This window comes from Acanthopagrus latus, chromosome 7 (assembly GCF_904848185.1).
Source record: "Acanthopagrus latus isolate v.2019 chromosome 7, fAcaLat1.1, whole genome shotgun sequence".
Lineage (NCBI taxonomy): Eukaryota > Metazoa > Chordata > Actinopteri > Spariformes > Sparidae > Acanthopagrus > Acanthopagrus latus.
The window spans coordinates 29,493,877-29,509,195 of NC_051045.1; the positions used below are offsets into that span (position 1 = coordinate 29,493,877).

The 15,319-nt window shown below is 41.6% G+C and overlaps 1 protein-coding gene and 1 long non-coding RNA gene across 6 annotated transcripts in view; one reads left to right on the top strand and one right to left on the bottom strand.

Moving 5' to 3' along the window:
- Positions 1-10,116, top strand: part of LOC119022815 (myelin transcription factor 1-like) — a 30,857-nt gene extending 20,741 nt beyond the window's left edge. For 3 of the 5 annotated variants that reach the window (XM_037104155.1, XM_037104152.1, XM_037104153.1), the window contains exons 15-23: positions 205-267; positions 5,213-5,281; positions 5,521-5,583; positions 5,676-5,759; positions 7,114-7,335; positions 7,560-7,651; positions 7,969-8,072; positions 8,535-8,678; positions 9,424-10,116. In XM_037104155.1, coding sequence (XP_036960050.1) covers positions 205-267; positions 5,213-5,281; positions 5,521-5,583; positions 5,676-5,759; positions 7,114-7,335; positions 7,560-7,651; positions 7,969-8,072; positions 8,535-8,678; positions 9,424-9,567 — 985 coding nt within the window. In that variant the 3' untranslated portion in view covers positions 9,568-10,116. The remainder of the gene's footprint in view (positions 1-204; positions 268-5,212; positions 5,282-5,520; positions 5,584-5,675; positions 5,760-7,113; positions 7,336-7,559; positions 7,652-7,968; positions 8,073-8,534; positions 8,679-9,423) is intronic. The other 2 variants (XM_037104154.1, XM_037104156.1) reach the window with 2 other exon arrangements.
- On the bottom strand, positions 8,495-9,029 carry LOC119022836. Its single transcript, XR_005076080.1, has 2 exons — positions 8,790-9,029; positions 8,495-8,666 (listed from the first exon to the last, which is right to left on the bottom strand). It is a non-coding gene; the product is annotated as an uncharacterized LOC119022836 (long non-coding RNA).
- Positions 10,117-15,319: the final 5,203 nt, after the last annotated feature.

The following is a 15,319-nucleotide window of genomic DNA, read 5'->3' on the forward strand; positions in this document are numbered from 1 at the left end:
CAATATAGATAAACACCTCTCAGACAGAGATGTAATTCTCTGTCTGAGAGGTGCCATTATGCCATGTTCATGTCATCTTGTTAATGCAAGTATCCAATTTATAGCAATCAACATGAAGAAACTCAGATTCTTCTGAAAGCTTGAATGTCAGTATTGCACCCTCTTCCAACGCAATGAACTCAGAGTGCATGTCTTTGTCCCCAGATGTCCTACCCCAGGCTGTGATGGAAGTGGACACATCACTGGCAACTACGCATCACATCGAAGGTAAGACCTGAACTCTGACTTGGACAAGATAAGCAAAGTATGTTTGCTTCACAAATCTATGGTGTGAAACGGTCATTCGTTGTGGCTGAAGTATGATATTACTTTGAACTATGCTCCTTACATGGATTCTGACTGGAATCTTTTTTTTTTCTTTTTTTTATGGAAAAAGGGATTTGTCAATTTTACCACATTTCTCCTCGAAAGGATACATTTCAAACTGAGTCATTAACTCCTCTACCCCGTGTTGATGAAAAGTCATGCAGTTTCACAACAAAACAGTGTTACAGCATTGTCCCAAACAACTGAAGTAGCCGGGGACTTGTTTGAGAACAAGTGGCTCCGTGCAGCTTGCCCAGTGTAATCCAAGTCGCAAATTGATTTGAAAAGACATAATTTACACCCTTGATGTGTAATTGTGCTCATGCACCTACTTAAAGGAGAACTTTGGTCGATTTAAACATGCAGCTTCATTGCTCAAACTCCCTTTGACTTGCCAGTACCGAAGACACAAACACATTTGGTCCAACCATTACAGGGCTCTGTTAACGGAGCGTTAGCATTGACAGCTAACTGCATGGGGTCAGAACTTCACACTATGTTTTAAGCGTCTTAACATGCTCCAAATCTCACACCAAAAGTTATGGAACATCAGCTGACACCTTACAACACAGCACTGTAGCATGTATGACTCAAAATGAAAAAAAAAGGAGTTAAAACTGTGTTTGTGCAAGAAGCTACATACCGGTTTGTTGACGTCCGTGTCTTCCGGTAGCTAGACCGAACTAGTCAATCCGTCAAGCGTGCGCTTACTCCCTCACTGGCAGAGATGGAAACTTTCATTTTGCAGACAGAAACGTATAACAGCATTTTCGTTTTTCTGTTCATAATGTACATGTCCATGTTACAACCTGTCATGAGCCATGAGCCTTACAATAGCCTGTTAAGCCTGTTGAGCACACGCTCGATGGATGTTCTAGTTCGGTCTAGCTACCGGAGGACACAGATGTAAACAAACCGGTATGTAGCTCCTTGCACAAACACACTGTTTTAACTACTTTTTTATTCATTTTGAGTCATACACACTACAGTGCTGTGTTGTAAGGTGTCTGCTGATGTTGCATGACTTTTGGGGTGAGATGTGGAGCATGTTAAGAAGCTTAAAACACAGTGTAAAGTTCTGACCCCATGCTGTTAGCTGTCAATTCTAACTCTCCATTCACGGAGCCCTGTAATGGTTGGACCAAATGTGTTCGCGTCTTCGGTACTGGCAAGTCAAGAGTAGCTTGAGCGATAAAGCTGCATGTTGAAATCGACCGAAGTTCTCCTTTAAGACAGTGTGAGTGCCTTTAGCTTAGCAGCTACAGTGATGGTTTTGGTCTGAAAGATGATGTCAGTTATGTCTCTTCAAATCAATTTGGGATCATGGGGCTTCCAGAGACTTGCATTACGCCCAGACAAGCTGTGTGGAGCCATGTTTTGAGTCTACAGCCACTTGCAGCCGCTGCAACACTGTTTTGCTGTGAAGAAATGTTTTGTGGACTATGAAACTTGACCAAGGTTTCCGTCTGCATGTGGGTGAGTAGATAATGAATTAATTTTAGTTTTAGGTGGAACTGTTCCTTACAAGTTCCAATTTCCGAAGAAAGTTGTTTTTTTTATCTCACACCACACTCATCAAATACTGACACTTTGGGATTGTGTCGGGTCAGCTGCCACCCAAAAGCATCAGTATTTGATTTTGAGTTGGGAATTCTTTCAAACTGGACCTTTAAGTTTTGTTTGTGAAAACAATGGAAGTAGTCTACTAAACTCTACAAAGTCTTACCTCCTGGAAACACTCAACAAACCCGATTCCAGCCTGTGGATAAGATTAGATAAGCATAACACAGTGCTTGATTAGGCTAGTCCTCACCAGTGCATTTGATTTCTGTCCAGGTGAATATCACTACTGCCACATTCTACTGAATGTAGGTGGCAGTTATGTAGGTGTAATTACTACTGCTTACGGGTTTTCTCGGTATGGAGGTCAGCTACAAACAAGCCTTTGGCTTTGAAGTTTGTTTTTTATGGTTGGAAAAACTTCTTTATAAGGGCTTTTCACACTGCATATTCTCAGCCCCTTTTCACACACCCATTGTTAAAGTCCAGGGCTGTATGATTCACATTGCACTTCTACCAGCCCTGTGTTAGGTGCTTTCAAGTTAAGCTTAACATTTTTGAATGTTGTCTTACCCTCTTCAGCCCTGTTTCATACTGGTAACTCTTAGGGTTTATTTGATTGTTTGGGGATAACCCCACAAAGTCGGGGTTAACTCTGTTCTGGATAAGGGCCAGCAAGCCCTAGGCTAAAGTTGGCATTAGCCCACATTGGAATGTACCAGTGTGAATGCTTTCTTAGCCCGGTGCCAAGCACAGGGACTAAGCACAGTTTGAAAAGCCCTATAGTTCTCTTTACAATTGGTCCAAATATTGTCAGATTAATATACAGGTGTTCAGATGACTTTGGTCAAAGTAAAATAATAAGATGAAGATCGTTCACCTTCTCCTTCATCTAATCAGAGGGCTACTGTAACATCAGTGCCTTTACTGCCTTAATGTTTCTCTAACATGGCAAGTAGCTCAGATGCATGTGTCCAGGGGCCCACTTTATTAATGATGTATATTGTACACTTCTTTCCACACATAAACTGGTATTTATAAAAGAAGGATGTGTGGTGAGAATGTATAACTCAGCTCAACTCACCCACTCAGTCTTCACACAGCTGGAGAACAGCTACATCACAATGCTGTTTGTTGACTTCAGCTCGACATTCAACACAATCTCACCCATAAGGCTGATTGGAAAACTTAACACTCTGAGCTTGAGTACAACACTCTGCACCTGGATATCGGAGTTCCTCTCAAGCAGACCCCAGACAGTTTGGCTTGGCATTTATACCTGTGCTACTGTAGTGCTCAACACTGGAGCCCCTCAGGGCTGTTTGCTCAGCCTCCTCCTGTTCACACTGTACACCCATGACCTCACTCCCAGACATCAGAGAATGGTCACAGTCAATAGTCATCGCACAGCACCGCCCTGGCTACTAAAAAAATGGGGGGAAAAAAGGTGGAAATGAATAAATACAATGCAGTTTAACTGGCTGTGTCTCATTAGCGAGGTTCTCCAACAGCATCAGAACAGCTGTCAATGCTTGTGAACATCATGCATGGCTGAAAATATTTCTAGTACCGCTTGGTGTACCTGTAAATCATCAATGTGGTATTAACTTATCATTATAACATTTTCAAAGGATAATATTAATGATGAATCTGTAGATCTCATATTGAAACAGACTATTCAAAGTGCTTTACTGTTCAGGGTCAAATGGAGAGATCATTAACAGGGAAGTAATGGTAGAGCCATGTAGATAAAAAAGAAATAATTTATATAAAATGCATATAAATGCACCTCTACGTGACATTTTACTGAAATCTGTGTAGATTGAAAAATAACAACACACTCAGTGAAACTGGCAAACAACATAAACAATGTCTTACTGCCTTATATTTCATTTTACCTGCAGCTATCTGGTTTAAAGTATGCACAATATCACACCCCATTCTTCCTTTATAAATACCAGTTTATGTGTGGGAACAGGCATACACATGTTTTATCCTGCATACACATCATTTTTACATTTGGCCCCTTGAGTCATGTCATTTGGACATGGAAAATGACTGTTGCAGGGTATAATATTGCTGTGTTTGTGTTGTAGCTAGAAAACCCTAATTAATTTTGCTCCAGGGCCATCATTGAAACTGACCAATCATTTTTTTGTAATGTCATAGCTTAGCAACTCAGGATAAAAGAGCACATGAAGAAAGACATGTTCAACATTGTTAACAGGTTTATTTTAACCCAAACCTTGTTTTCCTAAGCCTAAGTACTTTGGTTGCTTGAACATAACCATTTTTTGTTGTTGTTGCCTAAGCCAAAACTTAAGTATTTCTGCAGCCAAAAACTTACCAAGTATTTTTGTCTTAACCAAACTTCTTTTTTGTTGCTCAACCATACACAGAATTTTTTTGCCTACACCTAATCAACAATTGTGTTGCCTAAACCTAACCAAGTATTTTAGTGGTTTAAACCTTACCAATTAATTTAGTGGTTTAAACCTTACCAAGTATTTTCCTTGCCTACACCTAGCAAATTATTTTTGTTGCCTACAGATAACGTAGTTTTGACGTTCTCTAAAGCTAACAAAGTATTTTTGTTGCCTCAACCTTACCAAGTGTTTTTGTTGCCTAAACCTAAGCAAGCAGCAACAGAAAACTGAGAGGAAACAGAAACAAACATAAATATAACTGTGTAACACATTACAGAATACAAGAAATGAACCCTGAACTTCTGAGTGACAATCCTGCACAAAGCACACTCAGCCATGATAGCTTGCTCCAGGTTAGGAATAGACACAGTTTTGTGTGTTGAATTGATTGTCCTGGAGCAATATTATTTCTAAGGAACAACACTAACACGGCAATATCAGGTACACCCATGACCTTTGGTCTCTTTATGTACCACCTGACCAGGAAAAATGTTGAGGATTTCTTACCTGATATTAAAACAAAATTTTGAACCGCAAAAATCCTACCAGAGGATTTACACCTCATTTACATCTGATATCATTCTGGCTTCGATGACTCCACCCACCCACCCACACACACACACACACACACACACACACACACACACACACACACACACACACACACACACATGCACACAAACACACACACACACACACACACACACACACACACACATTCATTATTTGTCCTGCCCAACTATTACTCTACTTCTTGGCTCTGTAGTCCAGTTTAGTTTCTGGCTCTTTCTTCCACTCATGCTCAGACATCCTGTTCTCAGTCTGGTTTTCTGACGTTCTCTCTCTAACCTATCTTCCAGTCTGTCAGGCTGTCCTCTTGCTGATAAATCACTTCGGACCCTCATGGCTGCCCACACAGCTGAACTAAAGTATGTGTGCTTTCTCCTGCCTCTCACCTCCAACATGTTCACTGAGTCTGCAGCTCTGTCCCTGCTCTCCTTTTAACACTAATATACAATAGTTAACATCAATCATTATTAAGACCAATACTGAAAAATCCAAACCAAAACAATGAGCCCTAAATATTTAGTGAGGAAAACTGGCTTCTACCTGCAGTCTGCTTATAATGTAAGCCTGTAGAGTGAGAGAACGTCTGTGTGTGTCTCAGGTGTCCGACTCCGGGCTGTGACGGGTCAGGCCACATCACTGGAAACTACGCTTCACACAGAAGGTAGGAGCCCTTCTCCTGTTCTGCCGGTTGTACCATCAGTTACTCTGTACAGCCAGATACTGTGATTCATCCTCTCTGCTCATCTCTGCCAGTCTGTCCGGATGCCCACGAGCCAAGAAGGGTGGGGTCAAATCAACTCCCACTAAGGATGACAAGGAAGACTCTGAGCTGTTAAGGTGAGCAACATTAGCACATTAATGACCAAGCAATGCATATAAAGTAGTAGACTGCCAATGTCCCATGGCTGTACCAGGATTAAAGTTGATTTAGATTCCACTGGTGGTTGTTTTACTCATGTGATCTAAACAATTCAAGTAATTCTGTGGTGTGAAACAGTCCAGAGGTAAAACATGTACAGAATGAAAATATATGTCATCACTTCCAGACTTCATAACATGTCTCTGTCAAACCTTAAATCCTTATCCTATAATTATCTGAGGTTGCAGTGCAGGAGATTTCATTCAGGTTATAAAGCCACTTAGCTCCACGGTTAATTGAGTGCTAGTCACTACAGCCAAAGTAGCTACTGCATAGAGCAGCAAGGTGAGTTGAGTGAGCAGCAGGCAGTGGTTATGCTGCCCCCTATAGTTTTGGAGCTACCTTCCAATTCTGGTCATTTCTAGAAATTGCACCATTAATGGTATGAGGATGGGACCCAAACACTGATGGAGGACACCAGCGATTATTGATGATATAACTTACTGTCAGGTAAAAGCTGGCAGATTGGCAGGCAGGCACGTGGGTAACTGATCCAGGTAAACACATCAGTGCTTGAACACAATAAAGAAACCCAAATTTCAGAAAGAAACAGTACACTAGTCAATGAAAAGAGACAAATACATTTGAAACCACTTGAATTGAGCAACATGAAAGGTTTGACAAAAAAGATAATTTTTAAAGTCAATAAAGTTGCAGTTATGGTAAAAATAGTAAAATGCCATTACATGTTATGTGACGTAATGGCAATATATGACACCAACACAAGCCTGGCTGTCAGCTCAGCACAGAAAAAACTTTGAAAAAGCTAGAAATCCCAGTAAGTCTAGCCATATTGAAAGCTGCAGTTATGTGATAGAAGAGTTTGTCGGTTCTGTGTCAGGGGCCGACTACAAGGTTTCACTTATTGGTTTGGTGAATCTTCAATGAGACAACCCCAGCAACGTAACATGAGTGTTGGGTGTGTAGTCTGTCTAGTAATGTATCTTCACAGTCTTATATTTCATTAGTTTTATGACAGTAATCTTCCCAAGTTGAAAATGTATCTTTTTAATTGACAAACATCATATGTGTACTTCATGGTTCAATTCAAATGGGATCAAACATTGGTTTGTCTCCCTCCATTCAATACCATACATGTTTTTTTTCTGAATTACAGCCCCATGGTGGACCACAGGAAGGGTCACTGCCCCTCTATTAATATTCTGAAATGTAAACATGTGTCTCACTTGTGCCAGCCTCTTCACACCTCCATTTCCACTCTTTATCAGTGAGGGTCAAACCAGTCAGACAGTGCTTTCTACCCGTGTCTAGGTGTCCAGTTCCTGGCTGTGACAGTCTTGGCCACATCAGTGGGAAGTATGCCACCCACCGCAGTGCCTATGGCTGTCCACTGGCAGCACGCCGGCAGAAGGAAGGTCTTTTAAACGGCACTCCCTTCTCCTGGAAGGCCTTCAAGACAGAGGGCCCTACCTGCCCAACACCAGGCTGCGACGGCTCTGGACATGCAAATGGAAGCTTCCTGACACACCGCAGGTATCCTAAATATCTGGACTTCAGCACAAGAAACCAATGTTATCTCAAAGACTGTGAGGCAGATTCATGCCGATTAACCTTCCCCTCTACTGTGGTCATGTTTTCCATCACTGTATATACTGTAAATGTATTAACTCATACACTGTATAGTGGAAAGCAAATTTCGCAGTGTGATGGATTTTATCCTTCATGAGCTCTTGATTCTCACCAGCTTCTCCTCTCAGTCTGTCAGGTTGTCCCAGAGCATCAGCAAATAAGAAGAGATCCAAGTTCCCTGGAGACGAATATATCACTGCAAAGTTCAGAGCCAGTGATGGTAAGAGGCTGTACTTTCCCAAGTGCATGTCCCATGACTGAGACTATAACTACTAATACTAAGACATAGACACATTGAACTATTTAAAGAAAACAAACAGATTTGTCAGGGACAGCAACATTGAACACTGAACATGCACAGACTCAGACATAAGAGCCCAGAAGTGATGTTATCTACAGTTTAATAAGCTGACGCTACAACACAAATTCAAGCCCATAAAAATAAGTGATGGTTGTAATGGAACTTTGAAAGCCAGAGTAGGTAGGGTTGGTGGTTGTCTTGATATTCTTCTGCTGTGTGTTGGTGCTCTCTCTCAGTTCTGGACAACGACGAGGACATTAAGCAGCTCAACAAGGAGATCAATGAGCTGAGTGAGTCCAACTCAGAAATGGAGGCTGACATGATGAATCTGCACACTCAGGTGAGCTCAGCTGCTCAGATCACTGCACTGATCCCAGCAGGGTGAGAATGACACACTCAAAATTCTGTATGTTGCGGAGACACTGCCATTTGATGGGAGGCTTAAGATCAAGCAGAGGCAATACATGGCTGCAGAGAAAAATCTGTGTAAGTTGTCCCTCCCCTTACAGACCAGTAAGGGGAGGGACGATGTATTGATCCTGCAACATACTGTATCACAACAGGTAGCGATATATCATGTTGCCACAGGTGCCAAATATTGTTTTTTTAAATTGTTTGTCTATTGAACTTATACAGATTTTATTGAAGCGTAGTTGTAACCGTCCTTTAAATATTTCTAACTCCCGAACTGTTCTGCTTTCTGGCAGTTTGGTCTTTCACCAGTTTATGGCTTTTCTACATTAGAATAATGGCAGATGCTCACTGTGTTGCTGCCTCAGGACTGTGACTGTCTCTGCCACAGATTTCCTCAATGGAGAAGAACCTGAAGAACATGGAGGAGGAGAACAAACAAATCGAGGAGAGGAATGAGGCCCTGTTCCTGGAACTGTCCGGCCTGAGTCAGGCCCTGATCCGCAGCCTGGCAAACATCCACCTGCCGGCCATGGTGAGAGCACAAAAATTATTCAAGGAGAAATTCACCATGCTTCATGTGAATATCCCAATCATCGTTGATGGTAAACATATTTATCAGAGTTTTCCTTCTCGTCCAGCCTACATGTTATAGGATGCAGCCCTAAGTGTGGGCCGGCAGAAGGTCCAGCTTGGGGCTGTTCACAAATATTTCTACCTCCTCCACATGATTTCCTTTGCGATGGTTACCATGAAAGTTGCTGGATGCAGGAGAAACATTGAAGGCCGTCTTCCTCTGAGCTGTGTGTTTGCTGTTCTCAGCAAACAAGTGCAGCTGTTTCCCAGAGTAGATAATTGGTTCACCTGTCGAGCCTCTATCTGTATTGCCACCCTGGTGCTGTATAGCAGGTCTATATTCCATGTCCTCGGTTCTTTTTAAAGCATAGGGTTACTGGCTGTTTGGAAGAGCTCTGAGGCACAACCACTCTCAGTACAGCCCAATTACTTTTGGCAGGTCTCAAAACCTAAATGTTGGCAGGTATGACTCAGTTTAACTAGCATGGAAACCCCACGTGTGCATGTGGCTACCAATCATAACTTGCCAGCTGTTAGCAGCCGCCAATGGAGTCCTCTCTGAGTTTCCGGAAAGCCATGAGTTGGGGCATTTCAGTCACTAGTAGCACATTTAGGCTCCTATGGCAAACTGTGTAGAAAAGGTAAATCAAGACTTAACTGACAGGATTTGGAATTTTCTGACATCTAATTTTCTGTGTGTTCAGCAGGAGCCGTTGTCAGAGCAGAACTTCGACAGCTATGTAGAAACCCTCACCCACATGTTTACTAATAAAGACTGCTACCAGAACCCCGAGAACCGGGCTCTGCTCGAGTCCATCAACCAGGCGGTGAAGGGCATCGAGGTGTGACGAACAGCAGGACACAGGGCGGGCATCACAGTGAAAACAGAAATCTTTTTTTCCCTCCAAACCCTTTAGATACTGTATGCAATTATTTTTTCTCATTTGGAACTTTGTCATCTGTTCTCAGCATTTGTTTGCTGTTTGCATGTTGCTTTATGATGGTGTGATCGTGAACAGATTAGGGTGTGGGTGTTGAGTGTGTAGTAGCACACTGGACTCAAACTGTTGCTGTAAGCAAAGGCATCACAAGGTATCCACTGACAGGCACAGAGAGTGCAGAACAAAGTCAGGAGTTCAATATACAGCCTGGGCAAATAGAATCTCTTAGTTAGTGAACATATCCCACCTCCACTCAATAATGTTAATAGTATTCTATATGAGCATATTGGTGTTGCACCTCCAGGACTAGTTTGTAGCTTCATTCTTACTATTGCTGTGTAACTATTCTTCTTTTGCAAATGTTGGTTTAATAACAACGTATTTATTCATGTCTGCTGTTTTATTTTTTTATGTTTGCCTATTTATTATTCATTATCTATTTACATTTTTTTTTTTTCCAAAATGCTACCTGAGAAGATTTTAAACAGTAACCATGAGAACGGATTAATTTCCTCTCCATTGTTTAACAATGAGGAAATATTTTAAGATATCAACTATAAATTGTTTTATATATCTTATTAATTTAAAAATACTGGGATCTTTTTAAGTGCAAATATTTTGTAACTAAAGTTTTTTAATAATTTTCTAAAAATCTTTTTTTGGTGCTTCTGTTTATATGATTTTCCTTTTTATTTTCCCAAACTATTTTGAGTACATTGCAATACACTGGGAATATTGAGCTGCATATATTGGTTATTTATTTGGTGAAGAACAAAGTGATGGTGAATATTTATTTTGTATTGTCTATGTGTTAATGATGGCTGTTTAGTCTTTAAGTTGCTCTTGAAATAAAGGTTAACCCGCTGTAAATGTGGACTGTATATTTGTATTGACTCATACTTACATAGTAAGATGTAGAACTGATGGATACAAGTTCTTGTACTAAAATAGCCTTTATCTATATGTCATTTGTTGCTGTGGGTAAACTCTCTCCCAAGATATACGTTTAGCTCTCCCATACAGGTTTCATTCGGTCTTTGTTGGCCTCAGAATATAAACAATACTCACAGCATGTGGTGAAAGTAATTCAAGTGCTGGGAATGTTCATAGACATCTGAGCTAACTTGGTGGCCATTGAAGGACATGTGCGGTGGGCGATATTGCAAATTTTGGTATCGATCTGATATCAAGTAATTACAGGTCCAGTACTGCTGATACTGATACTGATACTTTTTACTTGAAAATTACTGATCATTGAATGATTTTGTACCTTTGCCTTTAATGAGTTGATCATGATTATGATAATAATAAAACACAGGACAAAGATTTTAGCCAAATAAGAAAATAATTTTTAACATAATTGAATCTATAACCTATCTGCATGTAGCCAAAATAGGAATACTAATGTTCCTTCAACAGATACACAAAAGGATTATTATACTCTGCCATGTTCATACTTCAGGTTTGAGGTAGGCTATATATCTAAATATAAACATATATTTTTGAGTTCCAGTAAAACAGTTTATTTCAATTGTCTGAATAATAGTTTAATCACTCTGCTAAAATTACATCTCTGACCACCAGTTACAACATTAATTAATGCTGTAAATAACATTCACCTCTAGAAAATGCTACCTGTGAAGTGAACCTGAGTGAGCGGAGTGGAAGAGGTGGAGAGGAGCGCTGCGCTCACACAAACTCTGTGAAGAAATTTGAGTGATTTGCTGAACTTATAGAAGAGAAACTACAACAAAAATATCGATTTCATCACGCTTGAATTGATCCGATACCAATACTCAGTTTGGTATAAATACTATCGATATTTGGATCGATCAGTCCACCCCTAATATGCGCAGCTTCTCATAAATAATACCTTTGTCTTGATGTTGTACCATGCATTACAATACATATCTGTATTACCACCTACCTTATTTGCAGTGTATCTCATCTAAACTTGGAGGATCCAGTCCAGACTTGGTGCAGATGTTTCTACACACAATCCCTCCACTGTAGTGGCGTTCCAGCATGTGCAGGGGTAGAGAACACACATTTTGTAATAATAACAGCAATGTGAATTTCAATTGGTGAGGTCATTCTTTCTGTGATCAAAGGTGTCAAACATGTGGCCCTTATTTAAGGAAGAAGGCAGCAAATGTTATACATGCTGGTTATAGTGCATTTCTCTCTGAAAATCTGAGTAAAAGGGGTCATTCCAGACATTGTTCAGAAGAACAGTGTACTTTGACTTAAGAGTTGATTGGATAGGGGAAAACATATAAAGAAGTGCAGAAAATTCTGTCTTAAAAGAAATGGCACAACTTTTTGTGGACTGATGAAAGCAACATTCTTTTTGGGTCTAGGGGCTGCAGACACTTTGTCCCCCCCAAACACTGAATTCAAACCACAGTTCACTGTGAAGACAGTCAAGCATGGTGGCACAAGCATCACGATCAAGGGATGTTTCTCATACCACGGTGTCAGGCCTATTTATCACACGCCAGGGATCGTGGATCAGTTTGAATACATAAGAATACTTGAAGAGGTCATTTTGCCTAATGCTGAAAATGAAATGCCCTTGAAATGTGTTTTAACTAGACAAACCCCAAACACACCAGTAAGAGAGCAGCAGCTTGGTTCCAGACCAACAATATTAAGGTTATGGAGTGGCAAGCCCATTCCCCAGACCATAATCCAGTAGAAAACTTGTGGGGTGACATCAAAAATGCTGTTTCTGATTCAAAACCAAGGAATGCAGAAGAATTGTAGAAGAATAATCCAATCGCACTGGGCTGAAATACCTTTTCACAGGTGCCAGAAGTTGGTCGACTCCATGCAACACAGATGGAAAGCAGTTCTCAGAAATATATATTTGGTTATAAAAGCAAATATTAACTCAGTTATTCCCAGGAAAGCTAAATCTTCTAGTATTTTTCAGTTTTTACAGTAAACTAGTGCAGTGCCTGTAGGAAGTATGTATTCCTATAGAAAAGTGGGAGGATAAGTAGCTTTTTCACGGATGACCAAATGAGGCTGTGTTTGAAGTTGGGACATCAGAGATGTTTAGGTTTGTTGTAAAATCTGATATTCCACTGATAATTAGCTGTTTTTGACTATTTTTGATTTTGCCTTTATATTTCACCTTAAAAACTGTTTACTTGGTGTCATTATTTTCAGCACAACCTCACATGTGTGACTGTACAGTTATTTTTTTAATTTTGACACACTGTATTAACACAATGGACCTAAAATCACAAAAAAGGTTTTTTTTACTGTGAAAACCACAAATATGTTACTAATAACATAATACTATTTACATTTAATGCAGGCAGTGCTCAGGTCTGCCTGAGCTCCATCCAGCTGAATGAAGAGCTGCACTGCCTGCTGCACACTCAGCATCTCCTCATTGTTTTCACTCATTAAACTAAAAAACTTTTTCTTTCTTCTCTGTCCGGCCTGTCCGGGGGGAGTTTATAAAAAAAAATTGCCGGGGTTTTGAGTTTGTTTAGCGTGTACTTTATCTTCGCATCACAGACCATCGTATTTACCATACACGTTCAATGGTGCATTTTGGAAACACGCTGTGAACCCCGGAACGTGTATTCATTCATTATAAAACCGTGCAGCGCATCACTTCTCTCTGCTGCTCTCAGTTCGCCGCACGCCTGCACTGTCTGCTGGTGAGCGAGAGAAAAGGGAGAAATGCCGAAACGCATTTACAGACAAAATGCGGAAAAAGTACCCGTGTTTTCGCCAGGGTCGTGAACAGTGAGAGGCAGAGTGAACTGTCTGCAAAGCTGGGACCAATGTGTCCGTGGCAAAGTCTCTAACGACCTATATTGTATTTTGTTAAAAATCTGAATATTTATACAGAACTATTACAGACCATATTTGTATGTGAATGGAGAAATGCTTTAGATAAATGAATATATTGTATATATTTTTTAGTGCGCATGCGTGAAAAGCTGCAGGCTGCCTGTTACGTTGCTCCAGCCTTTGAGTTTGCTTTTTGAACTTTTAACTTTTTTTCCCTTTTTGTTCGTCATTGTTTCTTCACTGTTAATCTGTGAAGTCCTGCCCTCTCTAACGAGGTTGTTTTACAGAGTTTTTGTGTTTTTGGGACTGGGATTGTACTGACAGCAGTAAGTGGAAAGGAGGGGGGCTTGCCGTTCCAGTGAATAGCAGATGGTGTAATCCTGGTCACATCACAATTAAATAACAGCTCTGTAGCCCAGATGTTGAACTGCTTGCCGTTGGACTCCGTCCATATCTTCTGCCTAGAGAGATCCCGTGTGTCCTGTTGTTGTCCTGTACATCCCTCCCTCTGCAAACCCAACATCTGCCTGCAGCACCATACACACCAGCATCTCCAAGCTTCAAACTAAACACCCCAGTGCCCACATCATCATGTCGGGAGACTTTAACCACGTCACCATGGATACAGTTCTGCCGATATTTTAACAATAGGTGAGACGTCCTACCAGAGAGGAGAGGACCCTGGACCTTATGTATGCCTACATGGATGCACACATCTCCTCTTCTCTCCCTCCTCTGGGCAGGTCAGATCACAACATGGGTCACCTCAAACCCTGCTATGTGCCTCTGGTGAAGAGGAAGCCTACGACCACAAGGACTGTGAGGAGGTGGTCGGAGGAGGAGGCACTGCAGGGCTGCTTTGAAATAACTGACATACATAAACTCCTGTGTGGACTGCAATGTCCCTGCTCGGACTGTAACCTGTTACACTAACAATAAACCTCGGATCACTAAGGACATTACGGTCATCCTGAATGAGAAGAAGAGGGCGTTCAGAGAGGGCAACCGTGATGAGGTGAGGAGAGTGCAGGGGGCACTCAAACTTAACATCAGGGAGGCTAAAGACAATCACAAGAGAAAGCTGGAGAGTAAACTCAAACGAAACAACATGAGGGATGTGTGGAGTGGCATGAGAACCATCACTGGGTTCCAGAAGACTGGTAGCGTGGGGTTGGAGGGCCGTGTGGACTGGGCCAATGAGCTGAACCTATTTTTCAATAGGTTTGATACTGCGGCTCCTCTCCCACAAGACTCTGCCGCTGGCTGCCCAACAACAACTGCCACTTTACCTCCCCATACTCCTCCTTACAGACCCCTTGTCTGCCCCCCTCCACCTCAATTCACATCCACCTACTCCACCCCTCCCCCCTACTCTGCATCATGACCTCCACAACCTGAGGACCTCACCTCTCCCCCAACTGTCACCTCTACAGGCAGCATCATCTACCTGCTGAACAGAGTCTACACTCATCTGGACAAGCCGGCGAGCACTGTGAGAGTCATGTTCCTGACTTCTCCAGTGCTTTCAACACCATCTGTCCTGCTCTACTGGGTGAGAAGATGGCTGCCATGCAGGTTGATGCCCCCATCGTGTCCTGGATTGTTGATTACCTGATGGGCAGACCACAGTATGTACGCCTACAGAACTGTGTCTGACAGTGTGGTCAGCAACACTGGGGCCCCACAGGGGACTGTCCTCTCTCCCTTTCTCTTCACCCTATTCACTTCTGACTTCAACTACTGCACTCAGTCTTGCCTCCTTCACAAGTTTTCTGATGATTCAGCAATAGCTGGCTGCATTGAGAAGGGTGATGAGAATGAACACAGGACTGTTGTGGGTAACTTT